The following is a 27,994-nucleotide window of genomic DNA, read 5'->3' as shown; positions in this document are numbered from 1 at the left end:
AAAGTATGAATTATGTATTGATTTATAAATTTTCAAACACTGTTTCCTACTTAAGTCCAACTGCTGAATAGACCATAAATATACCTGTAGTGATTAATGAAGCCCTACTAGCTGAGAGACTGAATACTATTATAGATATGGATATATATGCATGTATATGTAGATATGCATACACACATATAATTATAGTATTATATAAGAAATACTGAATTACTGTTGGAAATATGACTCAGTGGCAGTGCATCTGCATAGCACATATGAAGCCCTAGGCTTCAATCTTTAGAACCACAAACCAAAGAGGCAAGCAAACAAATAAATTATGCTCCCCTCAAAACCCAGAGTTAAATAGAACAGCATGGTATTTTCATACAGTTTACTTTAGTATGTCAACAAGTCTAGAAAACAAAATAAGCATGGAAATATTACAGAAAACCCATGACAAAACAATTTTCTCTTTCTTGATCCAGTTTTGAATTACAAAAAATTCAATAAAAGTCAGCGCAAATAATTGGTTTATCATGGGGTACTTAATCAACTTCAGTAAGAAAAGGGAGCCAGACGTAGTGGTACACACCTGTAATTTAGCATCTTCAGAGGTGGAGGCAGCAGGTTTAGGAGTTCAAGGCCACATGAGCTACATAGCAAGTTCGAGGCCAGCTTAGGCTATCCTCTGTCTCAAAAACCAACCAACCAACCGGCCGGGTGGTGGTGGCGCACACCTTTAATCTCAGCACTCGGGAGGCAGAGCCAGGCGGATCTCGCTGAGTTCGAGGCCAGCCTGGGCTACCAAGTGAGTTCCAGGAAAAGGCGCAAAGCTACACAGAGAAACCCTGTCTCGAAAAAACAAAACAACAACAACAACAAAAACAATAAAACAAAAAACCAACCAACCAACCAATAAATAAGTCAGGTCTAAAGGTTAGTTGATAGCTAATCTGGGCCACAGTACTTAAAAATAAAGACAAAGAAAGCACATATCAGTGACAAAAACTGGTAGAAAGGATACATAGACCCATCCATGCTCACTCTGTTTAAACTGCTTTTTAATTACGTGTATGCTTGGGTTTGTATAAGTGCATATGAGTGCAGCTGCCAGACCAGAGGAGGGAGCTGGATACCATGGAGCTGGAGTTACAGCTGGTTGGGAGCTGCCTGATGAGGCTACCAGGAACTGGACTCAGGTCCACTGGAAAAGCCGCAAGTGATCCTAACCACTGAGCCATCTCTCCAGCCCCATCTTTACTTTGCGAAGAGGACAATAATAGATGAGAAGCTATGTGATTAATGACTACTTCTAATCAATAAGAGATCTCTTTTTCATAATCATTTTTTTACATGATAAAAAGATTCTCTTCTGGGATAAGGCTATGGTACTTAAAAAAATAAAATTGGACATTTTGATAATTTCTTAATATTTTAAAATTCAATAGCAGTAAGTCATTTTGTCAACTTTGGCTGCTTTCTGACTTCCTGGGGATTTACTCACTTGTTAAACCGTTCCATTTCTTGCACTAACACAGTATTCATGCTCTCTTCATACCTCACAGGATAATAGCGTAGTGCTCTTTCAATATCAAAATCATGGGGGAGCTGAAAAAACGTATGTTGAAAGTCACAAGTTACTCTCAAAATAGACAGTAAGCTTCATTCAGCTGTAATGTCAATAATAACTGACACATAGGTAATCATTATTATTTCCACTTTACAGATAGGACATCATTATTTCTAAAAATCTGTATAGTTTCTTTTTGCAAACTGAGTCTTGTTTTCCATGGATAAAATGTATTTACAATTTCATAACTGTTTCATGTTCACTTATAATCGATTATCACTTACCCTCCTATCAAATAGTTAATCTTGTAAATACAGAATGTTCTAGGGTACAGGAAGAGAGAAAGCCACTCAGTGTGTGATTCTGATGTCATATTTACAGATACTTGAGGTGAGGAGATGGTGAGGACTTTGGAATGCTCAAAGTCCTAAGACATTGGAGCTCACACTCCTGAGGTGGCAAGAGAATTCCCAGTCAGGGAATGCTCCAACTGAGGGTCAAGCTGCCCTTTCTGTCCTAAGAATCTAAGTGGTGCTAGTCTAGTGATTTTGACTCAGCACTCCCCCAAATATGTCTTAAATCTTCTTCCAGGTCCTTCCTAGGACCTTCCTTACTGGAGACAGCATTCACGAAGTCAACTGCCTTTTCCCACAGAGGTAAACCATAGAAGCAGGTGTGAAGAGAGGCATATTGCAAAATCAGTAGCTTGGAGGCCAGGACTGACTGTTGGCTGCCATCATGGTGGCATACAGTGGACCTCCTTCCCTACTTTGGTGACCACAGCCAGGATTGTGTGGGAATCCTGCAGTGGTACAGCCCACGGCCTCTGGAAGCAAGTAGAATAGGGGCCAGATTCTGCCGTGTCAGGGTGTCTGACACTGAAGGATGGCCATATTTACAGTAGCTACATTGGAAGGGAACTATAAAGATTGCTGCTGAGGGTCATAATCTGTTCACATTCCCCTTAGTCACTGGAAAAGAAGACAGTAGAGCACCATTCCGCATTACCTAGCAGGCTAAGTGCACTGGGCATGGAAAGGGAATGCATAACTGCTGCCTGAGCACGGATATGACTTCCTTGTGACAGCCACCTCCTAAGGTACAGATAAAAATAACCAAAAAACCACCATGTTCTCCCTGAACCAGCAAGTTCAGAACATTCCATTAAAAAATGTCTTTTTACTTTTGATTTAGAAATAAAAATGAATGATAGGCACAGTAGTTCATCCACAACTATAGTTACTAAGAACTTAGCTATGTAGCAGGCGTTTTACAAACTACTTTAAATTAATGTTCTCCTTAATGTCCTCAAAAAGCCTTATAACAACTGCAACTATTCTCCACCTAGCAGATTTGGAAACTAATGTACGAGAAGTAAAGTATGTTGCTGAAAGTTATAGTCTGGCTTCATGGAATTGCCCATCCAAATGCAATTTCTATTACAGCAGAAGCACTACATTTCAAACCAAGTATCACCTGATAGAGGATATCTTCAGTGATTTCTAACAGGATCTGGTCAGTACTTCCTGAGGAGCCTGATTGCTTGGAGCCTCCCTGGGTGAGAAGCAAGGATTCAAAGAGGACTTTTGTTTGTTGAAGATCTTTGGAGATATCAACATTGTCATGTAGTCCGAATATCTCAGGTTCTTGAGTAAATGGAAGTTTCTAGGGAAAACAGATAAAGCATGCATCATACATTCACTAGGGATCAGGATATGCCGCTCCAAAACATGCCACCTTAGCATAAGCATCACTTTGAGCTAAAGGCACATTATGTCGAGGATTTTCTTCCTCCTCTAATCTGCCTAACAGCAGGGCGTTTGTAATTTTCCCCTTGTGTTGTGCCAAGAAGAGGAGAGTTCTTACTAAAGACAGAAAACCGTATTGGGGTGAATCTGCAGATTCTACTAAGATAACTTGATCTTCTGTTAGTTTCCCTCATATGTTTCCTAAGCACTTTCTCACAATTTATTGCCCCTTAAGTCCAAGGCTTTTCCTTTGTTTTATCTGTGTATTTAAACGGCTTTATAAACCCCAAAGTAAACTGCTTCTTTTGGTTTTCAATCCTTTCACTGAAGTGTTCATATACTCAAAATATTAACATCAATACAAATTATATGTTGTTTCTCCCATGAAACTGCCTTTCATCCAGGGAATACCATAAGGGCAGAGCAAAGTGTTGTTCTTTCCCTACTACAAAGCATCAATTCCTGTTGTAGAATGTTATTTGAAGGTGTGTCACTTTTGTTTGTGTTGCATTTGTTTAACTCTGTGAAGCTGTGTTACTGTGCCTATGTAAAACACCTGATGGTCTAATAAAAAACTGAACGGCCAATAGTGAGGCAGGAGAAAGAATAGGGGGGGCTGGCAGGTAGAGAGAATATACAGAGGGAGAAATCTGGGAAGAAAGGAAGAAGTAGCCAGAGAAGGAGGAGGACATCGGGGTCAGCCACCCAGCTACACAGCAAGCCGTGGAGTAAGGGTGAAAGTAAGATATTCAGAAGAAAAGGAAAAAGCCCAGAGGCAAAAAGTAAACGGGATAATTTTAAAGTTAAGAAAAGTTAGCAAGAAACAAGCCAAGCTAAGGCCAGGCATCCATAATTAAGAATAAGCTTCTGGGTGTGATTTATTTGGGAGCTGGGTGGTGGCCCCCAGAAGAACAAAAACAAACAACAACAAATTTATAAGGCAGATGTGCAAACAACAAAGGGTTAAGAATCAACTAAACATCAAATACTAAAAGCTTCAGATTTTCTGTCCAGTAATTACCTGAACAAAAATGAGCCTGAAAGTTCATTAGAATCTTGCTTGTCTAAACCTATACATTAGAGGGTACAGCTCATCACTCAGAGCACACACACACACACACACACACACACACACACACACACACACACTTTCTCTCTCACACATTCATACTTTTTCTCTCTGTCACACATACACTTGTACATGCACACACATACATTCTCACACATTCACACACTCTCACATACACACACACTTTCACACATACACTCACATGCACTCTCTCATACACACATTCACATACTTTCTTCTCTCACACACTTTCACTCTTTCACACACACACGTGTGCTCTTTCACACACACTTTCACACTCACAACACTTTCTCACACACACTCACACTCTCACACACATTCACACACTCTCTCTTCCACATACACACTTTGTCACACATTTTCTCTTTCACATACACACTCTCACACTTTCTCACACACATCCACACACTCTTTCACACACACACTTTCTCACACACACTCTCTCTCACACAAACACAAATATGTCTTACCCTCGTTTCAGACCAACATTTACCTTAATGAATTCAATGTAGTCCTCATAAGTGCCTTTGGGAGGCGCAAAATAGTTCCCACTGGGAGAGAACTTGTAATGAGGGTTTTCAATGATGTGTAAGTTGTAGAAGTCTGCCAGCATGGTCAACAGGAGGCGTCTGTCCCAGTCGTCCGTCACTCTTCCTCCATAGTTACACTCCCCGGTCAGGTAAGAGATGGCTTCAAATGGGATTGTGTCATATTCATTTATAAACAACTGAAGCAAAGAGAGAAATGATAAAAAAAAAAAAAGAAATCCTTTCATTTCATTTCAAAATGGCTTCTCTTTTCTCTCTCTCCCTATGTAGAAAGGGAGCTAAAAGAATTATTACCGAATGTCTGGTGTTCAGTATTTTATTTTGAATTATTTTGTCTCCATTCTCCATTTTTCCGATATAAATACTTTGATATTTACTACTTATTTACTCTTACTCTATAGTCCGAGCTGGCCTCAGACTCAAGCCAATATACCTGCTTTAGCCTCCCAAGGCTGGGAGGATCAGGGTGAGACACCGTGCCTCGCTCATCTGTTGATTATGTGTGGGGTGTGCATGCATCTCAAGTGGGTGACTGTGGAGCCCAGATCAGGAGACTAAGTGGCTTTCTCTCTCTCTGCTTTGCTGCCTTGAAACATGGTCTCAGTGAACTTGCCGTTTTGGGCTAGGCTGCCTGGCCAGTGAGCTCTGGGATTAGCCTGTCTGGGCAGCGCATAGGTGCTGGAGATTCTGTCAGATGCTCAGGTAGATCACGTGCTCTTTTCCAGTGAGCACTCAAAGAACCTTTTTCTTGAAAAAAAAAATTACATGTGATCATGCATGTGTGTGTGTGTGTGTGTGTGTGTGTGTGTGTGTGTGTGTGTGTATTTATGTATGTAGTATGAGCACATGGGAGTGTAGGTGACCCCAAAGCCAGATTGACATTGGGTCCCCTGGAGCTGAAGTTACAGGTGGTTGTGAATTACCCAGCATGGGTGTTGGGAACTGAACTCAGGTCCTCTGCAAGAGCAATACGTGCTCTTAACCATTGAACCATCTCTCCAGTCTTCATAATGCATTTTTAAATGAGAAAAATACTTATGTTAAATAAGCAACATGGGAATTGCTAAAGCTTTTAGAAATGAATCAATCCTAACAAGCCTTTTTGGGTATGAATTGGGGTCCATTTTTATCTGTGAGAGGATACTCAGCAATGTCTGGAGATCAGTAAATTATAACTGTGGTGGGTGTGAGGTGCTATTGTCATCTCTTGGGTAGAGGTATGGGATGCTCTGAATGCACAGGGTAGCTGCCCACAGTCCCAGATACCAACAAGGCCAATGCTGGGGGCCTGAGGCCTGTTTCAGGACACCTTTCACGGTGAGATAAAAACAGCAGTTTTAAGTCTTAGTGCCGGGTCCTTGTTCCCATGGTGACATAGTTTCAATACATAAGTTTCCTTGTAATGATAGCAATAATAGTAAAGCTGTGATTTGCATGGCGTTCACTCTGTCTTATACATCTGCTATTAACCTTGCAGAACATGAAAATGTTAGGAAAATGTGAAGTAATAGGAAGACTTAAATTTATTTCTTCCACTTCTAGATCCTGTACTTTGTCCAATATACAGGGGTAGTGTGTGTGTTGCAATGGTATGTTACTTGCTGAGAGAGTTTTGCCTGTCTCTGAATTATAGAAGAAATGGTGCATGGTTGATAAAGTATTTTCTAAGTTCTCCAGAGCCAGGTCAAAATAAGGGCTTAGTCTTTTTTGAGACCCTCATGTTTTTGGGAGGAAGATAATTGTCAAGAGATTTTGGGGGGTGGCTGAGAAAAAGGGAAGGTTATCCTTGGAGGGAATGAATTATGTGCCATTTGAAAAAAAGTTTCCCCTTCCTTCTCTTTAGGGGAGGACGCATGTATGTTCAACTGGGTCCCCCCAAACTGGAGGAGACCCCCTAGAGAACTGAATGTTAAATTTGTACCATATGCAAGAGATAGAGACAGCTCTCTCTCTGCTGTTTAACCACTTAGCTGCCAGTTTCTGCTTGGGCCTTTTGGAGAGATACCCTGCCATTGTGGCCAGATGAAGATGGCTTAAAGGTGAATCTCAGTTCATGTCCTCACCACTAGATATGAAAGACGGATCTAGCTGATGTCTGTGGATTTCAATGCTAGTTCTGGGAAGGGTGAGGTCATGAGACTGACATCTGGGGCCTGGCAGATGGTGAGTTCTCAGTTGTTTATAGGTTGTATGGAAAATATTTTAAGCAAAATATTCTCCTACCTACTACGAGTTTCAAAAACAATGTTCAAATCAAAGTCATTCAACATAGATTGTAATTTATAAGCACTGATTTCAACAACTATAAGGATTTTCAAAATAAAGGACTTATTTCTGTTTAAGGTTTCTGATTCATTATTTTTAAAAGACTTGATAAGATACTAACAATTTATTTTTAACTCTTTTTTCCTCCTTCAGTGCTGGGGTCCAAACTTGTATATTAAGGTAAGTGCTTACTTCTGAGCTACATCTCCAGCCACGTATCAATAATTTCTATAAGAAGAATCTGTTATCTTTATTATCAAGTCTGACATAAGTGCCGTTAAGCGTGGCCTGGGGACTGTTAAGGAGTGCTCCTTCATAAATGCTTGTTCTGTTCTCATCTTACCTGCAGTTGTCGGATACTGATGCGTAGGTCTGACTCATTGAATCCATACGGGATGTTCCAACCCAGGGGACCGAATTTCTTTCTCTCTTGAACAAGAGCATGAAAAAAGCAAACTCCAAAAAGCAGCTTCTCCCATGCCTTTAATGCAAAAATCGTACAAGAGAAAAATAGGATTAGATTTCCATCAGTAAAACTAGAAAAATAGATGATCTTTCATTACAAGAGTCTACGTTCCCATGTCAGTACAAACTTCTAGTTTAAAAAGGCATGTATCTAAAGGCATACTTTATATAAAAAGCATTCATCTTATGCTTAATTCAAATATCCAAATCTAAGCAAGCCATAATAATGTTGAGTATTACTAAAATAAAAATTATTACTATTTTATAAAATTGTTGGTAATGATACCTGCCGTTCACAGCTATCTCTAACCCAGTATTAGTTTGTAGATTTGTGGGCATGTACTTGAGACTGTAAGTGCAAAAGAATGACTAGTGAAGAGAATATGAATGAATTCCAATATATAATGCCCAGTTTTATTACTTTTCATTTGGAGAGCACTAGGGAAAGCATTTTTAGCTGATCTCTCCATGACATTGTCCAATGTCTAATATGGATGTCGCTTGTACCTCCTCTATCAGTGCTCTGAAGGATGCTCACCCATCTCTTTAGGTCTTCCACAGTAGATTTCAAGTATACTGATGACATGTACTTCAAGTTAGAACACCTCAAACATAGCTCCAAGTCCATCACTACCCTCCTGTGATGCGCTGGTAACCGTTTCCCTCCCTCCTTCCCTTTCCATTTGTTGTCAAGTAGAATCTTGCTCTGTTGCCCAGGCTGGCCTCCTGGGCTGAAGCAATCTTTCTACCCAAGAGTCTGGAGTGGCTAGGACACAGTCACAGTTCATGCATTCTTTACTAATGAGATGCAGACCAGGCATGTTGGTACAAATCTATAGCCTTAGCTGCTCAAGCAGGAGGAGAGCTTGAGCCCAGGAGATGGAGGTTACTCTAGGAAACGTAACAAAATTCATCTCAAGACTGAAGCAAAACAACAACAACAAAAAATCCAAACCCAACCAATCCAGAAATGTAAGCATACTGTGCCTTAATGAAGAGACTCTACTCTTGAAACATACATAAGTCAAAATATATGTCTATACACTAGATAACGGTATAGAGAAACAGGGAGAGAAGAACCTTTTGAGAACAATTCCTTGATACATAAATATATTTCTTCCTCCAGACACGTACAGTAATGGGTCTTTGCCACCATTATGCCTTCCCTCCCGTGGATAGTTGATCTACCCATGACCTCTTCCAGGGTTTAAGATGGATGTCACATAGGCTTCCTATGACAGTGCTCTAGGGGATGCTCCAGAGGGTCTCTTCAGATCTCTCACAGTAGATGGCAAGTACACTAATGACTCAGCTAGCTAGAGGAGCATGCCTTGCACTTAGTAGGTGTTCAGTAAATATTTACTGACTGAATGGAGTTCGCCTCCTCCAAGGAGACTATAACTGGGCATAGGAGATGTAGAAACTGAAAAGGAACTGATATCATTGTTAGATATCAACAACCTGGAACAATAAGATATTTATTTCCAGTGGCCAAATGATGACAGCTCAAATTATTGTGGGCTCAGTTGTCAGATATTACTAGGGGCATGTCAACTATTTCTGGGAGCCTCTAAAAGAATTTTATATGTGTCTATAAGCTAGTCACCTGAAGAAACCTTAGAATAATGGTTTCCAAAGTATGAGTGCCAGGGTCAGCGTCATCATTTTCTCTTGAGAATTATGACCCCAAACTCTTAAGCCTCCTCCTAGACCACTGAATTAGAAACTTGGGAGCAGGGGAGGGGAGGGTCTGGCAGTGCATGCTGGAGCAAGCCCTTTAGGAGAATCTGCAGCACAGTGAGAACAAACATCACAGAGCATTTCACTCCATGTGGGTCTGTTTCCTTTTTACCTTGACACAAACTAGAATCATCTGGGAAGAGGGAACTTCAATTAAAGAACAGCTTCCATCAGATTGGCCTGTGGGCATGTCGGTGGGGGCATTTTCTTGATTGGTGATTGATGTAGGAGGACCCAGCCCACTGTGGGCAGCACCATACCCAGGCAGGCAGTCCTGGGCTGTGTAAAAAGGGGAACTGAACAAGCCATTGCACAGCTTTCCTCCTAGTTCCTGCCTCTGATCCTCCTTGAATTCCTGCCCTGATGTTCCTCAATGATGGTCTGTAATCAGTACATGGAAGCCAAATCAACCCTTTCCTCTTCAAGTTGGTTTTGGTCAGTGTTTTATCACAGCCACAGAAAGCAAAACAAGGCGTGACTTTCTTATTTGACCTATCTTCTATTTGCTTTTACTTCCAGAGAAGTTTCTTGGTGAAGGTCACCACTATTAACCATAAAATTATGACTCATGGCATGGATACTAACTTTGGATCTCACAGACAACAATAATGGAATGCCAACATTGCTTGATCAATGTTAAAATACAGGAAGTGCGAGGGTGTCTCTTCAACACAGCACCATTTTTTATTTGCATAATCTGAGTCCCAAATTAGCTTTGCTTATGATTTCCTGTCTTTGGTCCTCTGTCTTCTAATTGTAGGGATCACACACTGTGCTGCCTTCTCTGTTCTGGTAAGTTCTCTTCTAAAACCATAAAGTCTCTTCTTAGACTTACAGAGTTACTGTGCAGAAGTAGGGGCATAGGAATCATCATTAAGCAGAGACAGTAGTCTTTCAACTATTCAGTCCTTTCTCTTGCCTATTCTTCTTCTTTTTTTATTCACTCTTCTTCTTTTCTTCTTCTTCTTCTTCTTCTTCTTCTTCTTCTTCTTCTTCTTCTTCTTCTTCTTCTTCTTCTTCTTCTTCTTCTTTTTCTTCTTCTTCTTCTTCTTCTTCTTCTTCTTCTTCTTCTTCTTCTTCTTCTTCTTCTTCTTCTTCTTCTTCTTCTTCTTCGGCGTAAATAGGCAAATATAAAATAGTTAATGTTGGAGCTAGGTATGATGGCACATACCTAGAATTGTAGCACTTAGGAGGCTGAGTCAAAAGGACTGCTATGAGTTTGAGGCTAGCCAAACCCTCACTCAAAAGGTTTTGGAGGGTCTGGGGAGATGGCTTTAGCAGGGAAAGCAAGTTCAAATCCCCAGTACTAATGTAAAAGCCAGATATGGTAGTGTGCCTGTAACCCAGAGTCGGGGCCCGAGACCTGTGGATCCAAACAGTTCACCTGCCAGCCAGCCAGCCTAGCCAAAATGGCAAGCTTCAGATTCAGTGATCTCCTGCCTCAAAAAATAAGGTGGAGAGCAGTTGAGGAAGACAGCCAATATCATCAATAAAGTTGTAATTTTGCCTTTCCTATGTATATGCTTTTTTTGGGGGTGAGATTCTTAGTTGGAAAGAATTCAGACAGGAAAAGTGAGTGCTATGCTGGGATCCCCTAAAGTCTTCAATATCATGTGCAAAAATTGTACGTTTATTTACTTGAGGGTTATTATGCTTTACAATTTTATTGACTTGTTCATTTATATTCATGATAAATATATATAGTGTTGCATTTTATGAAGAAAATTTGTTTCTAATTATATTATGTACTTTAATCATACTTACTTCCCTTATCTCCCTACTATGTTAATATAGTGTGTGTGTGTGCATGCGTGTGTGTGTGTGTGTGTGTGTGTGTGTGTGTGTGTGTGTGATTAATTACAAGACCTACAAATAAGAGAAAATATGTGATATTTGTCTTTCTTTGTCTGGATTTTTTTGCTTAATACGATGATCTCCCATTGCATCAATTTTCTAGCAAATGACATAATTTCATTCTTATTTTTGGTAGAATAAAACTCTCTATGTATATATGCCACATACTTTCTAGTCATTGAGCTATTGGCAGATACGCCAGTGAATTCTACAGCCTGTCTGTTGTGAATAGTGCTTCAGTAGACACACTGTATGGATGCCCTGTGGTGTATTCCCTTAGCATCATTTGGATATTGTGCTGGTTAGTCTTCTGTCAGCTTGACACAGCTAAAGCCATTAAAGAGGATGGAGCCGCAATTGAGAAAATGACCCTATAAGAACAGGATGGAGGCATGCCTGCCGGAAATTTTCTTAATTAATTAAATTTTCTTAATTTTCTTGATAGGGGAGCGCTCAGCCCTTTATGGATGGCAACATTCCTGGGCTGGTGGTCCTGGGTTCTATAAGAAAGCAGGCTGAGGCCAGACGGTGGTGGTGCATGCCTTTAATTCCAGTACTTGGGAGGCAGAAGCAAGCGGATCTCTGTGAGTTCAAGGCCAGCCTGGGCTACAGAGTGAGTTCCAGGAAAGGCGCAAAGCTACACAGAGAAACCCTGTCTCGAAAAATCAAAAACAAAAACAAACAAACAAACAAAAAATGAAGAAAGCAGGCTGAACAAACCACGGGAAGCAAGCCAGTAAGCAGCACCCTTCCATGGCCTCTGTCATGCCCCTGTCTTCAGGTTCCCACCCTGTTTGAGTTCCTGTTCTGGCTTCCTTCCATGATGGACTATAGTGTGGAAGTGGAAGTCAAACAAACTCTTTCTTCCCCAGCTTGCTTTTGGTTATGTGTTTCATCACGGCCATAGTAACCTTAATGAAGACAGACTTTATCCAGAAGTGGCACAGCTGGGTCACACGGTCACATTAGTTTGAGGAATCTTCATACTAACTCCGCAGTGGCTGAACCAATTTGCATTTCCACAAGCAGTGTGTAAAAGGGTTCCCTTTTATCCACATCCACAATTTTCTTGCTTTTAGGTGATAATCGTTCTGGTTGGGATGAGATAAAATTTCTATGTGTTTTTCATTTGCATTTCCCTGGTGGTTAAGATGTTGAGTGTTTTCCCACGTGTTTACTGACCATGTGCACGTCACCTTCTGAGAACTGTTAGTGTGCTTCAGTCACCCATGTGTTGGCTGGGTTGGGTTTATTGTCTAGTTTCATTGCATCTCTCCACCACCACGGTACTGTGGTACCTAAGGGCATCTCTCCACCATCACGGTACTGTGGTACCCGAGGGCATCTCTCCATCATCATGGTACTGTGGTACATGAGAGAATCTCTCTATTGTCACGGTACTGTGGTACCCGAGGGCATCTCCCCACCATCACAGTACTGTGATACATGAGGGCATCTCTCCACCATCACGGTACTGTGCTACATGAGGGCATCTCTCCACCATCACGGTACTGTGGTACATGAGGGCATCTCTCCACCATCACGGTACTGTGGTACCCGAGGGCATCTCTCCATCATCATGGTACTGTGGTACATGAGAGAATCTCTCTATTGTCACGGTACTGTGGTACCCGAGGGCATCTCCCCACCATCACAGTACTGTGATACATGAGGGCATCTCTCCACCATCACGGTACTGTGCTACATGAGGGCATCTCTCCACCGTCACGGTACTGTGATACATGAGGGCATCTCTCCACCATCACGGTACTGTGGTACCCGAGGACATCTCTCCACCGTCACGGTACTGTGATACATGAGGGCATCTCTCCACCGTCACGGTACTGTGATACATGAGGGCATCTCTCCACCATCACAGTACTGTGGTACCTGAGGACATCTCTCCATCATCATGGTACTGTGGTACACGAGAGAATCTCTCTATTGTCACGGTACTGTGGTACCCGAGGACATCTCTCCATCATCATGGTACTGTGGTACACGAGAGAATCTCTCTATTGTCATGGTACTGTGGTACCTGAGGGCATTTTAATGCGAGTCTATGTTGTACAACTAGCGTATTTCCTCTGCAGCTCTACGTTCTCTTTCCCATCATCCTCCCGGCTTGCTCCCTTCATTTCCCTAGGCAGCTTTGCTTCTGCTTTCATGTCACATACAAATGCATGGTTCACTACACAACATGGAGGAAAACAAATAGGAGAAAGTATTTTTTGACTTGGTCACTTAATATGTTGATATCCCCTGCATCTATTTTCTGGCAAATGATATAACTTCATTATTCTTTACGACTGAAAAAGTCCATTGTGTCTGTATACCACAGCTCCACAACTTGGATGTTGTGAGTAGTGCTGCAATAAACACTGTGTGCAGGGGTCTCTGGAATGTGTTGACTTGGAGCCCTCGGAATAAAGATCCACATGCACTGTATGATAGATCTAATTTTAGTTTTTTAAAAAAGATTTAAATTTTTTTTATTTTATGTATAATGTATGTGTCTGATTCCCTGTATGTACACTATGTGTGTACAGTGCCCATGGAGACCAGAAGAGGGCGCTGGATTCCCTGGAGTTGGTGTTACAGATGGTTGTGAGACACCCTATGTGGGTGACTGAGCTATCTCTCCAGCCTCTCATTTGTTTTCTTAACGTCTGCTATTCTAACTTGGGTCACAGAAACTCTTTTTAAAATATATATATATATATATATATATATATATATATATGTATATATATATATATATAATCTATTTTTATTTTATGTGCATTGGTGTTTTGCCTGCATGTATCTCTGTGTGAGGGTGTCAGATCCCCTGGAACAGGAGTTACAGACAGGTGTGAACTGCCATGTGGGTGCTGGGAATTGAACTTAGGTCCTCTGGAAGAACAGCAGTGCTCTTAACTGCTGAGCCATCTCTCCAGCCCTGAGGACCTCTTAATGTAGTTTTAATTTGCATTTCTCTGATAGCTAGAGAGGTTGAGCATTTTTTCGCATGTTTATTGAACGTTCAATATTTTGTCCTTTGAGACTGTTCATTTCATTAGCCCATTTACTGACTGAGTTGATTAACTTCTTGTTGAGGTTTTTTAAGTTCTTTGTATGCTCTAGATATTCTCTGTCAGATATATAGCTGGCAAAGGTGTTCTCCAATCTCTAGGCTGTCTCTTCAGTTGATTGACGGTTTCCTTTGCTATGCAGAAGGCTTTTAGTTCCATGATGTTTCATTTGCCAGTTTCTGGCATTATTCCTGACTTACTCGAGTCCTATTTAGAAAGTTCTCGGCTATGTCCACATCTTACAGTGTTTCCTCACTTTTTTTTTCTTTAAAATTCCCAGAGTTTCAGGTCTTGATTCATTTAGAGTTGATTTTTGTGCAGGGTGAGAGGTGGGATCTAGTTTCATTCTGCATGTGGGCACCACTTGTTTCAATCTGTAGCCCAGGCTAGCCTAGAACTGCTTATGTAATCCAGGCTGGCCGCAGACTTGTAGCAATCCTCCTGCATCAGCCTCGCGAATGCTGATGTGACAAGCATGCACCATGATGTCTGACCGTGAAGTGGTTTTAGTTACACAATGGATAACCTAGTATTTGAAACCACTATGACGAGAACGCAAGTTCTTCAAAGGTGTACTTCTCTGCATCTGTGTTCTCTTTGCTTCACAGCTAGTACTTTTGGACATGCCCAACACATATTTGTTGAAAGTATGGTTAAGTTATATAATCTAAAACACTCTTGTCTTTAGTTTATAGGCTAAATTACATTCACTCAAAAATACTTATTTCCGTGTCTACTATGTCATAAGCAGAATATAAACTACTGAGAATAAAATGATGAATCATATAGAAACAATTTTTGTTATGTTAGAAAATATACCCAGTTTAGAAAACATGTTAAATAAAAGCCTTGTATTAGCATGTTTCATTACTATAAGAACACAACTGGGGAGTCTTGGAAGCTGAACATTACCAGTTCTTTGCCCGGGCATCCCTTGAAAAACTGAGAATCAGAAATTGGATCAGAAAGATATGATTGAAGGAGATTTAGCCGAAGACCCGTGGGAGGTTCGTTAGTCATTTTTACTCCATTCTGTAGAATTGTTACTGGGAACTAAGACAAAACAAACAAACAAAGCATTATGAAAGATGACAATCTCGAGCCCTAAAAATGCAAACATCAGTGGATTAACAAAGGAGTATAGGAGCAGAATATTCCAAAAAGGTTAAGAGTTTAAAACTTAAGAAATAGGGTATAATAGCTAAATAAATGTACTGGACTCTATCATAAGAAACATACTTTTGGAGATGGATAGCTTGTGAGCCAAAGCCTAAAAGTTGAATTGCAGACTTCAGGTGAAAAGTCTTCACATATCTTTTCCAGTGTGGGCATCCAGGAAACAGCAAGGTGACAGTTTTGTAGACAAACCCAAGTTCCTTCTTCTATTGCAGCTGTGATCATTTTTGCGGCAACCGGCCCTTGTCCTTGGCCCAGGGAAATAGCTTGAAACTTATTTCCGGACATAGATTTATCATTTGCAAACTTTAGCAGGCCTACAAGGGACGGGGACAAAGGACAGCACTGCTACTCTAGTCCAGCTTACAGTTCCTGTGTGTGCGCGCGTGTGCTTTCTCATGGAAAATCCTGTTGTCGCTCCTAACCACCGGATTTGTTAACAGAGTTATAGACATATAACAAATGCATGCTGAACAAAATGTTTTTAATTATAAGTTATAATCTTACAATATATGCTGGACATGCAGTGCATTTATATATATGCAGGCAAACCATACACAGAAAATAAATTGTGTGTGTGTGTGTGTGTGTGTGTGTGTGTGTGTGTGTGTGTTACAGTATATATACTTACTGGCCATGGGATCTGCTCCTGGAGACAGCACAAAGATTAAGGGAATGGTGCAATTTGAATCCAAGTAACTCTTTGTCAAATCAAATGGTGGAGGTTCTACAAATTTTTTCCCTAGCTTGTCAGTTACATAATTTGTTATAGCTGGGGTTATCTGGGGATAGAGAAGATACAGTCTTTTGAGAAAGTTTTACTGCATACCATAGATTTACTGAAAAACAAAAAAATAGAGTATCATTTCCAAAAGGCATACAGTGCATCATAGAAAACCATTAATTTCCTTAATATGTAAGAAGTAATCTATAAACTGATGACAAGAAAAGCATTCCAAAGAAAAATGGACAAAGGAGATTATCTTTTTACAGAAAAAGAAATACAAGTAAGTCTTAAACATAACGAAACAGGTCTCACTGGAGAGCAGCATGGTCCTCTTAGTCCCTACAGCTCCACTGGTGTGGCACTTCTGTGGTTATACATGTGAAGTGGAGATTTCGATTCCAGACAACTGGAGCTCCTAAACCCTGGAACTATCCAAGTCTAGCCACAGAGCTCAGAAAGACAAGACACCTATCTAAAAGATGTCTTTTAAGGCCACAATAACCAAATATTTGGTCAAATAGCAGTCTTCACTTTTTCGCTGAGACTAATATTTAGATCAGTAGACTAAGTAAAGCTGAGTTTTCCCTCTGTAACACAGTGTGGGTAGGTCTCATCCAGTCAGCGTAACAGGTTACAGGACAAAAGGGCAGGGGCAGATGTCTTCTGGATTGCCCCTGGATCTGAGCAGCACTGTCAGTGTTGCCTTGGGTCTCAGGTCTCCCAGGCTCCCTGGCCACTTGCCAGCTTCACCATCTCAGGACCCACTTCCTCAGACTTGTCAGTCTGGACAGCCCCAAGTGACACATGTTTTGATTCAAGTTAGTTCAACCCACTTTGTAGAAACTGACTGACCATAGAATACCTGCCTGTGCAGTGCTTTAAGTCTTGAAGATACACAGCAAAACAAGATATGGGTTCCCACCATCAAGAGTTCCCTGCTCTAGCTAGAGACACCCTAACAAATCAACAAGTATTGTGAGTTCTAGGGAGGTAAGTCCAATGGTGTGTAAAGTAAGTTCAGCCTTCAAAGCATGGATGGCAAAGCAGTAACCCCTCAAGAGGTGGGACTAACTCCACTTGCCTCCAGAGAGCCAGTCTGTGACACACAGACAGGTGTCCCCAGACGAAAAGCAAGAATCTTATTAGGTCAGTTCACCAAGGTGCTTTGTTCTTCAAGAAGAAATTACCCTTAGCTTATGGTAGTTTTTAGCTTCGTAAACTTGTACAGCTTTTAAACGTTTTAACACTTAGCTTATACAGACATTGCACAGCATCCCAAAACATAACCCTTTCTGGCCCAATTCTACATGCTTTTTTTCTACATTTAAATTTTAAAATATTTATTTTTATTTAGGATTTTGGAAACAAGGTCTCACTCTGTAGCCTAGGCTAGCCTGGAACTCATGGTGGTCCTCCTGCTATATTTTCTATAAGCAAGACACAGAGAAATGGAGGGTTTTTTCCCCCTCCTTCTTCCCACTCTGGCTAAAACTGTGAGTAAGTTCATTTCCTCTAGCTTATTGCTGTCTCTAGGTTTTCCATACCAGTCAGAGCAAACCTGAGATTCTGGTTACACAGTGTTTGCTGGTTAAGAGGCCCATCACCATGGACGACGGTGTCATCACGCACCCCAAGGCAGTTGTGTTCGGACTGGTGCTTCATAAATTGCAGGTTATCTGGATCTCAAATTTGTCTTTTACCTTATCGGGCCTCAAACACCGAAGAACTATTATTTTCTGCAGTTCATTCAGCGTCTTATCCATTGGTTCTGGAAATTTCACATTGTGCGGCTCTTTGCTGTCATAGATTTCCTGCCACTCCTTTATGTGCTCACAAAAATGCTCCCTGGTGGAAAAAATAATTATTTTTTCATTGAGAAATATCTTAAGAGGTGATTGAGCAAGGGAAGAAACAAGACATCAAGGGGACCATGTTAAAATGACTAGAATACAGGAGTTGTTCTTTTTGTTTGTGTTGTTTTTCGAGACAGGGTTTCTCTGTGTAGTCTTGGCTGTCCTGGAACTCCCTCTCTAGTCCAGCCTGGCCTCAAACTTAGAGATCCGCCTACCTCTGCCTCCTGACTGCTAGGATTCAGGAGTTGAGGGGAGGCAGGTAATGCATTCTATCTAGGAACAGGTAAATAAACCCTTCTGGCCAAGTAGAAGGTGTGAGAGAAGAAGCCAGAGGCCTTGATTCAGACAATGCCGCTCTAGTCAGAGTTCTGATATGATTCTCCGGCAGCTTGTAGGACTGGCCTCGGTGACCACAGACTCAGTTGACTCCATCCAGCTGTGAGTTCTTCCCTGACAAATGTACCATGGTATTATTTCAATCCTGAAAAGAAATGCCACTTTTTATTGCTCCCTGGACATAAAAATTGTAACATCTTCACAAAGAAGAGCACCATTGTAAAAGAAAATGGAAAGTGATATGTAGAAAAGTAAAATAACCAGAACTAGTTTTTTTGTTTGTTTCATTTAAATTTTTTTATTCATTTTACATACCAACCACAGATCCCCCTCTCATTCCTCCTCCCACTCTCCCCCCTGACTAACCCTCTCTTTATCCCCTCCGCCAAAAGTGTAAGTTCTCCCATAGGGAGACAGCAAAGCCTGGTACATTCAGTTGAGGCAGGACCCAGCCCCTCCCCCTGCATCAGGGGTGAGCAAGGTGTCCGACCATAGGTAATGGGCTCCAAAAAGCCAGCTCATGCACCAGGGATGGATCCTGATCCTACTACCAGGGCCCCTCAAACAGACCCAGCTACACAACTGTCTTCTGTATGCAGAGAGCCTAGTCCAGTCCCATGCAGGCTCCACAGCTGTCAGTCTAAAGTTTGAGAGTTCACTTGTCTCTGTAGATTTCCACATCATGATCTTGACCCCTCTTGCTCATAGAATCCCTCTTCCTTCTCTTCAACTGGACTCATGGAGCTTGGCCTGGTGGTTGGCTGTGGATCTCTGCATCTGCTTCCATCAGTTACTGCATGAAGACTCTATGATGACAGTTAAGGTGTTCACCAACCTGATTACCAGGGTAGTCCAGTTCAGGCACCCTCTTCACTATTGCTAGTAGTCTAATCTGGATTAGTCTAATGTGGATTCCTAGGAATTTCCCTAGCACCAGGTTTCTCCTTTACTCCATAATGCCTCCCTCTATCAAGATATCTCATTTATTGCTCTCCCACTCTGTCCCTATTCCAGCTCAACCATCTCTTTCTCTCATGTTCTCATCCCCCCTCCCCTCCCCTCTATTGCACCCCCTCACCCCCAGTTACTCATCAGGATCTCCTCTGTTTCCCCTTCCCAAGGTGATCCATACATCCTTCTTAGGGTCCTCCTTGTTAGGTAGCTTCTCTGGAGCTGTGGGTTGTAGTCTGATTATCTTTTGCTTTACATCTAGTATCCACTTATGAGTGAGAACATACCATGTTTGTCTTTCTGAGTCTAGGTTACCTCACTCAGGATGATATTTTCTAGTTTCATCCATTTGCCTGCAAATTTCATGATGTCATTGTTTTTTACAACTGAGTAGTACTCCTTTGTGTATATGTACCACATTTTCTTTATCTATTCTTTGGTTGAGGGGCATCTAGGTTGCTTCCAGGTTCTGGCTATTATGAATAATGCTGCTGTGAATATAGTTGAGCAAGTGTCCTTGTGGTATGATTGAGCATCCCTTGGGTATATGCCAAAGAGTGGTATCCTTGGGTCTTGAGATAGGTTGATTCCTAATTTTCTGAGAAGTCGCCATTTCCAGAGTGGCTGTACAAGTGTGCACTCCCACAGTGGAGGAGAGTTCCCCTTGTTCCACACCCTCTCCAGTATAAGCTGTCATCAGTGTTTTTGATCTTGGCCATTCTGACAGGCGTAAGATGGTATCTCAGAGTCATTTTGATTTGCATTTCCCTGATGACTAAGAATGTTGAACAATTCCTTAAGTGTCTTTTGGCCATCTGGGATTCTTTTGTTGAGAATTCTCTGTTTAGATCTGTAGCCCATTTTTTAATTGGATTGTGTGATATTTTGCTGTCTAGTTTCTTGAGTTCTTTACATATTTTGGAGATCAGCCCTCTGTCAGATGTGGTGTTGGTGAAGATCTTTTCCCATTCTATAGGTTGTTGTTTTATCTTATTTACTTTGCCTTACAGAAACTTCTCAGTTTCAGGAGGTCCCATTTATTAATTGTTGCTCTCAGTGTCTGTGCTATTGGTGTTATATTTAGGAAGTGGTCTCCTGTACCAATGCAGAACTGGTTTTTTTCAATGTCACCAATGGCTGCCATTTAGCCCATAGCTTTCAGTAAAAAAGGTCTGGAGTCAGAGCCCAGATGCCTCTGCTCTGGCAAGTGACCAATTTAACCTCACATTGGCAGATCAAACTGACCCTGACTAGCTTTTCCACAAAGAAAAGACTCCAAGGATATCATCAGCAATGTGAGTGACCTGAAGATCTCCATGTTCATGACACACATACATCAACACCTCTACTTCATCGACTTGAAGTACATTCTGTGTGCTGGGTGTTATGGATTACTTGCACTTTCATGCTCTGTTGTACTGGCCTGGAATTCACATTTAGACCAGGCTAGCCTTGAAGTCAATCTTGTTTCCTCAGTCTCTGGAGTGCTGGGATTACAAACATGTTCCACCATGCCTGGAGATGCTGATTGTTCTATATGGAGATGCTTCAGGAGCGCTATTTCAGTTAAACAGTTAATTGGGAGTTTTTTGTTTTTGTTTTTTAAAGATAATCCCCTTTCTTGTCAAATTCTTTTTCTGTCTCTCTAAAAAAAAAAAAAGGGAGGGGGAGGGAGGGCTCCCCACCTCAGGGCTAAAGATAAAATGGAAACAATTAAATGAAAGCCCCCCCCCCTTATACAACCCTTAAAGGAAACGAATACTGAGGCCACTGAGACCATTTTTGTAGTTAGAAAGGCTGCTGAGATATAAAGGTCCAGGGACACCATCTCAGTCTCTACAGAATAATTTAAGGCCACAGCGTGGAGGCATCACATCCATCAGACTTCTCTTTCTGACACTGTCAATCACAGATTTCTGGATTCTACTTTTATTATCATTCCTAATCCCTCACAGAGAAGATAGCTTTTTTTCATGATTTTCTTTCAGTGATTTATTGTTTTCTTCCAGGACTTTATTGTTTTCTTCTACTTTATTTATCCTTTTCTCTAGTTTTTTTTATAGCATTTTTCCCATTTTTTTTGTCTTTTCCTCTATATAAGCCTCTACCTTCTTCATGATGTTATTCATAAGGCTGTTTTCTTCTCCTTCTTCCAATTTTTGATGTTCAGGTCTAGATGTTGGAGCAGGGCTAGGTTCTGGTGATGCTGTATTGCTCTTCATTTTGTTGTATGTACTTCTGCCTTGACATCTGCCCATCTCCTTGTGGTTCGTTCTTGGTCTTATCAGCGCACATGGTTCAGACAGAGCTGACAGATTCAGGAAGTCTCTCTTTCTTGTCCAGATGGGAGTTCTCTTGTCCAGATGGGAAGTCCGGGTTCAGGATGGGAACTCTTGTCCAGACAGGAAGTCCAGGGCAGGATGGGCACTCTTGTCCAGAAGGGAAGTCCGGGGCAGGATGGGAGCTGGGGGCCTGTCTCTAAGTCTCAGGAAGTGGCTGGGGTCTCGGGCAGATGGGCGTGGGGCAGGGCGTGGAGATTGCAGGGTCTTCCGGGGGTCTTGGAGAAGGGGAGCCTTCCCGTAGGGCTAGAAGGGAACCTGCCTGGTGGCCAGAACCTGGGGCCATGTTGGGCAGGTGTTCCCCGGAGTGGCTGGTGCCCAGGGATGGGATCTAGGCTGAGCCCAGACACTCACCTCTGGTCCAGAAGGGAAGTTCCGGGGCAGGATCGAAGATGGCTTTTTTAAATGAAGAACTTTTAGGCAGTCTCTACCATGCCTTTGCTGAGATGCCGAGGTGGTTGTTGGAGACTGGTTCCTGTCTCCAGCTTGGTTCTTGTCCCACATTTCCACAAGAATAGAGCAGGCAGATAGCAAAGGTTATTAATGGTGACGAACTCTACTGCAAACTCGGGGTTAAAATCCTTAACAGGATCAAGCAACTGAAAACAGATTGCCATTTGGGACTTAAATGATTGGGTTTGAACTCCCGGGAGCAGTGAGGTGGCTGCAAGTCTGAGAAGCGTCACAGCTCTAGAAATCACGAGCAGATGCCAGAACAAGTCCGCAGGCTGCGGAGGGCTGCGACCTCGCAGGCTTCCAGAGCAGCAAGGGTCTTAATATCTGGAGGCTGGAAAGTGCTTGTGGGATGGATTGCCATCCAAGTCTGAAGCGTGGAGCCTTGGAGGCTGGTACAGGAACAGGTCCTTTGCCTGTGGTAGCAGATGGGTGCTGGAGGCCGGCTCAAGTCATCTGTCGACCCAGTACAGAAGCCATAAGCATAGGCAGTCTGCCTTCTTCTCCATCTAGTTCTACATCACCCCCACCCTGAAGTCCAAGTTCACAGAGTACCAACTGGGCCCTTGTTGACTGAATGGGCTTGCAAACCGAGTGAAGAAAACAATCAGGCAAGAGAGGCGAACCTCGCCAGAGAGAAGCCCTGGGGCTCACCAAATGCTCGCTGTCGGGTCTTCCATTGTCCAGACACTTGTTAGAAAGTTCCTCTCAGTTCTGGTTGCCATGATGCTCCTCTCAGGTTGCCTGTTCTTCCCACTTTCTTCATCTAGGGCAGTGGTCCTCATCCTTCCTAATGCTGTGACCCTTTAATTCAGTTGTTCATGTTGTGGTGACCCCCAACCACAAAATTATTTTCAGTGTTTCTTCATGGCTACTGCTATGGATCATAATGTAAATAGTTGTGCTTTTTGATGGTCTTAGGTGACTTCCCCCCCCCAAAGCTCCATTGGACACCCCCAAGGAATCTCGACCCGCAGGTTGAGAACCACTGACCTGGGGTGCTTTCCCTTAGCTGAGGTCTTGTTTCTTTTTAGCTGTTGAGTTAGCGGCTATTAGCAGTCCACTCCCTTTAGATCCTTTGCCCACAGGGTCCAGCCTCCAGCTGTGGGAAAGCTCCATACAGGGGGGTATGAGGGAGTGGCTGGGCAGGACACTTCCCTGTACCATTACCTTCCAGAGTGAAAGTACAACAGGTTGTGTTTCTGTTATGGTGACTTAAATGTTAGCTTCAAGGCTACGCAGTGAAGTCACACTGGCTTTGACTTTTTGTAATGCAGGAGCTGCCATCTGTGAAATGCTTATGAAAAAGATCCTTGGAAACGGATTTTGACAATGTATTGACTCCCCACTTGGGCCCAAAAGGTGACTAACGATCAACGCCTGGCATCTTGCCCTTGTTTCATGCCTGTCTCTTACTCTGGGCCACCTATAATCACCTTTCAGGTCTTCTACAATCACCTCCTTGTGAGGAACTGGAGGAGTATCTGTCTACCCAGCCTCAACCCCTTCAAGGCTGAAGGTGCAGAGGAAAGTTACAGTGTAAACCTGCAGTCACCATTGGTGCTAAGAAGAACAAAACCTCAGAGGATGGACGCCCCGCCTCACCCTCCAGGTGAGGGCAATTGTCCACGAGGGCCAGGTGGCTCCTGGAACAGGAGTGATCATCCAGCTGTCAAGACACTGGTAAAGATTTCTTTGGGCCACTTTGCAGGACTGGATCAGTAAGACACACCTGTACCAGTGATGAGAGCAGGAGACAGAAATCGGTCAGGTAGTTTAGAGCAGGGGTTGGTCAGCAGCTGGAAAGATCTCTGGTTCTGTTCTGGCCAGAGGCTAGAAACATCAGAAAATGCAGGGTGGGCTTTGATTCCTACTTGTCTCTTATCTGTTTTTCTCCTAAATGAACACTCTTGCCTGGAAATTGTCTGAAGGACGCAATGCCAACTGAGAGGCATCTGAACACCCTTGGATGAACTGACTGACTGACCAGCTCATCCCCCCATGACTCACCCCAGTTTCTGCTATAAGCCTGATAAAAACCTTCCTCAGCCAGACACTCAGTAGCAACCCGCTCCCTGGGATCTGTTCCTGCTGTCCAGGAACCCTGCCTTCTTTATAGTAAGCTTTATATTAAGTTTTGTACCAAAACTTCCAAAGCTCACCCCTCTGGGGTTCAGGAATTTCATTTTTCAAGTTTATAAGACAAGAACCTATAGCCATGGACTCAGTGGAAGTTGTGTGTGTGTGTGTGTGTGTGTGTGTGTGTGTGTGTGTGTGTGTGTGTGAGCTTGTATACCCTAACTCCTGGGGTAAAGCCCACCTGAGGCCAGGATCCTCTGCCACATTCAGAGACCCCTTTTTTTGACCTTAAGGACCTCACTTCCTCAGTATCACTAGGACTAATTAATTAAACGTACTCTTGCTCTAAGTCTGTCTCTGTAGACTAAACCTCACATCAGCACTCTGAATGCAGACCCCTCTGTCTCTCTTGCCAGTGTGGCCACTGTTACTTGTTTCTTTCATTGTTGGTTTACTGCGATAGATGGCAGAGCTGCAGGAGACCATGCTTTTGCCCAAAAACACCTTACATTTATGTGAAGTGTCACATTATGCGAAGAGCCTGTCTTTCTACTAACCACAGAAAAAATGCAGATTACCAGTTTAGTATTACCATTCAAATGGACACAATTACCTGAGTCCTTGGAAGACAGGAAGTTCACTTGCTCTGCAAATCTCCTCCCAGCTTTTATCCTGCAGCCACTTTGGAGCAGGATTTTTTTCAGCACTCTTGAGACTTACTCCTCCAGTTAAAAGAAACATGAGTTCCTGGTATTCGATCTCTTTCTTGGCCCTGTGTTCCCAAACAATAGCCGTTGTAAACGGTTGCTGTTAAGCGGGATGCCATCAACTTCTGTATCATAGCCTCACACCAATGAAACAACAACTGTTGTGGACTCCGCAAAAGACCGTGCAGAATGCAGCCCCTGAGAGACAGACAGGTAGCTGACATGGCTGCCTCAGCTACCTGCCCGGCGGTAAAACCCGAAGCCGGCAGGCACTATTGTTGGGACGGGAGCAGAGGTAAGGAGGGCTTGTCAGCAGCAGCAGCAGCAGCAGCAGCAGCAGCAGCAGCAGCGAGACCAGTCAGCACGCTGAGCGTGGCTGTAGGAGTGCGGCTCCTTAGGGACCTCTGCTCAGGTAAAGCTGACTCTTCACCTATGCTACAGCAAAGAATGTCGGGGTGAAGCAACGGTCACACATTTACAAGGCAGGGAGAGGGAAGGATGAAAAGGTGTAGAAAAGTAAGGGGACTGGGAAGGGAGTAGGAGTCTGGGAGTCTCACAAACCAGACTGCTTAGTCTTTGAGTGCGGCAGAAACATTGTAACCTTGTGACCTAGGATTTTACTGTATCAGTTGTAATCCCATGGAAGTCACACTGGGAACTATGTTCTCATTTACTGAAAACAAAACTCTTTGAGATGTAACCTCAGAACTTAACAAAACCAGCCTATCTGCTACTGTAAAGACATGTAATTGCAACTCTCTTGGGAAGCCCATACCCACACTTGTATGTGTCTTATTGCTTTCCTTAGCACCCCACTTTCTATTAACTCCCGTGTTAAAATCTGTGTTAAATCCATCTTTCATAAACTCCAACTCTGCTTCATAGTGGCTCATCCTGAAATTATTTCCTGTAGTGAAGCCAAGGATCAATGACCCAGCTTTACCTCACAGAGGTCCTTGAAAACTCAGGAGGCTGGTGGCAGGATGGAGCAATGGCTCTACCCCACCATTACTGACAGAAATAAGGGATTGCACACACTTTAATTTAGATGGGGGGGGGCAGAGAGCGATCGAGTGCATGTTTAATTAACAAAAACAAAAACAAAAAACAAAACAAAACAGCACACACCCTGTACACGGCACATTTCTAAAGAGAGAGGTGCTTAGGTACCTACAGTGGATACAATATTTCTGTGTTTTGAAGTGACATTATTAAAAGGATATAATTCATGACAAGGATTAAAATTTAAGCAATATAAAATTGAAGTACAAAATACAAGCTAATTTGTTTTTTTTATTTTTTAAATCTCTCTTTCTCTGTGTATGTATGTGTGCACGTGCGTAAGTGTGTGAGTGTGTGTGTGTGTGTGTGTGTGTGAAGCTTGACATCATTTATCGTCACAGAGATGTAAGTTAAACCACAAAGGAACAACGCTTATCACATACTAAAATGTATTTTGAAAATGACAATAGATGACACATACCTATGATCCAGCACTTGGGGGACTGAGGCAGGAAGATTGTGAGTTCAAGGCCATCATCCTGGCCACTGAGGACACTGATGCAAAGAGAAGAATACAGAATTCGGTGCAGACCGAGAACCACAGGAGCTTGACCTCTCACTGGATACAAACTGGGGAATCTGGCAATAACTTGCGTGTTTCTTTCTAGATACCTTCCAAATGGAAGTGTGTGCACTAGAGCACCAAGACCTGCACACAGCAGCGTCTGTAGTATTGTTATTTAGATGATGTTGAGGGAAAAAGCAGACAGAATACCTGCTTTTGGATACTGTTTATAAAGAAGCAAAACTAAACTGCAATATTGGAGAAGAGGCTAGTAGTCACCTGTGGAGGGAGTATGGGGTGAAGTACAGAACAGATTCAGGAATGATGGGACCGTTCTATTTCCAATTTTACCTTTGTGAGTTGACTGAGCTCTGTGTTATATTTTGTGAACATTTATGTAGTATATAAATGTTAAAAATTAAAAATAAACACCAGAATATCAACACGGTTGTGGAAACTATTGTTATGGGTGAAATAATGAATCAAACCAAGCAAGACATTGTACTACTCTCTAAGAAGCCATTTTGTAGATTATATTCCAAGGCACATTTTTAAAGTATTATAACAGGAAAATGCAAGTCACTTACAGAAGAAGATTAGCACATAACAAAAAGGAGAACAATAGCTTGTCCTTCTCAAACAGCGATCGGCATATGTTGCAATATAAGTTGTATGTGAAGTGGTCATTTAAATATCGCAGGCGCTTTTCCAAAATTTTGGATCTGTTACTAAAATGTTAAAAAAGAGAAATACGTTATCAAACAAAAATAGGAAAAATAAGTGACCTGGGTTAACCTATAAAATGTTTTAAATTGCCGGGCGGTGGTAGCACACATCTTTAATCCCAACACTTGGGAGGCAGAGGCAGGCAGATCTCTGTGAGTTCGAGACCCACCTGGGCTACACAGTGAGTTCCAGGAGAGGCACAAAGCTACACAGAGAAACCCTGTCTCGAAAAACAAAAAAACAAAAAAAAAAAAAAAGTTTTAAATTTATTAAAGTACTCATCACTAGAAACATTTGAAATCACACAAATACAAATGTAAAACTTGTCAAAGCTGAGTAATTGCCAACAGTTCTAATTCCGCCATATCATAACTGAAACATGTAAACAACGCATGTCATTTCTCCATCTTGACCTTCTTCCATCATGAGCACTATGTGAATTCACATTCTAAGTCACACTGGGAAATTTCAGGGATTTTAATTATTCAGGAGATATTATTCTACCAAGAGCTCACATAGAAAGAAATTTCTTACACACATGGGCTCAAGTCACATTTTTACTTAATAAGTACAGAAGTTATTGAACACAAGACATTGTTCTCAACACTTTGAAAACATTTCAGTTAATTCTCCAGACGACCAGAAGAGATAAATATTATTCCTGTTTTATAAAGAAGGGAAACTGAGGCAATTATAGAAAGGGTAGCTTACTTTTCTATAGTCCTGTAGCTGGTATGAAGTAAA

The 27,994-nt window shown here is 42.2% G+C and overlaps 1 protein-coding gene across 1 annotated transcript in view; it reads right to left on the bottom strand.

Moving 5' to 3' along the window:
* Positions 1-27,994, bottom strand: part of Dnah12 (dynein axonemal heavy chain 12) — a 175,415-nt gene that overhangs the window by 8,529 nt on the left and 138,892 nt on the right. Inside the window, exons 62-71 of the mRNA XM_076544093.1 lie at positions 27,112-27,252; positions 24,864-25,022; positions 17,940-18,084; positions 16,144-16,294; positions 15,576-15,829; positions 15,249-15,389; positions 7,547-7,684; positions 4,884-5,117; positions 3,029-3,217; positions 1,487-1,590 (exon numbers count right to left, since the gene is read on the bottom strand). Coding sequence (XP_076400208.1) covers positions 1,487-1,590; positions 3,029-3,217; positions 4,884-5,117; positions 7,547-7,684; positions 15,249-15,389; positions 15,576-15,829; positions 16,144-16,294; positions 17,940-18,084; positions 24,864-25,022; positions 27,112-27,252 — 1,656 coding nt within the window. The remainder of the gene's footprint in view (positions 1-1,486; positions 1,591-3,028; positions 3,218-4,883; positions 5,118-7,546; positions 7,685-15,248; positions 15,390-15,575; positions 15,830-16,143; positions 16,295-17,939; positions 18,085-24,863; positions 25,023-27,111; positions 27,253-27,994) is intronic.

Source organism: Peromyscus maniculatus, chromosome 9 (genome assembly GCF_049852395.1).
Source record: "Peromyscus maniculatus bairdii isolate BWxNUB_F1_BW_parent chromosome 9, HU_Pman_BW_mat_3.1, whole genome shotgun sequence".
In the NCBI taxonomy this organism is placed as follows: domain Eukaryota; kingdom Metazoa; phylum Chordata; class Mammalia; order Rodentia; family Cricetidae; genus Peromyscus; species Peromyscus maniculatus.
Note: the sequence above shows the minus strand (reverse complement) of the source record. Positions and strands in the feature narration are given on the sequence as shown.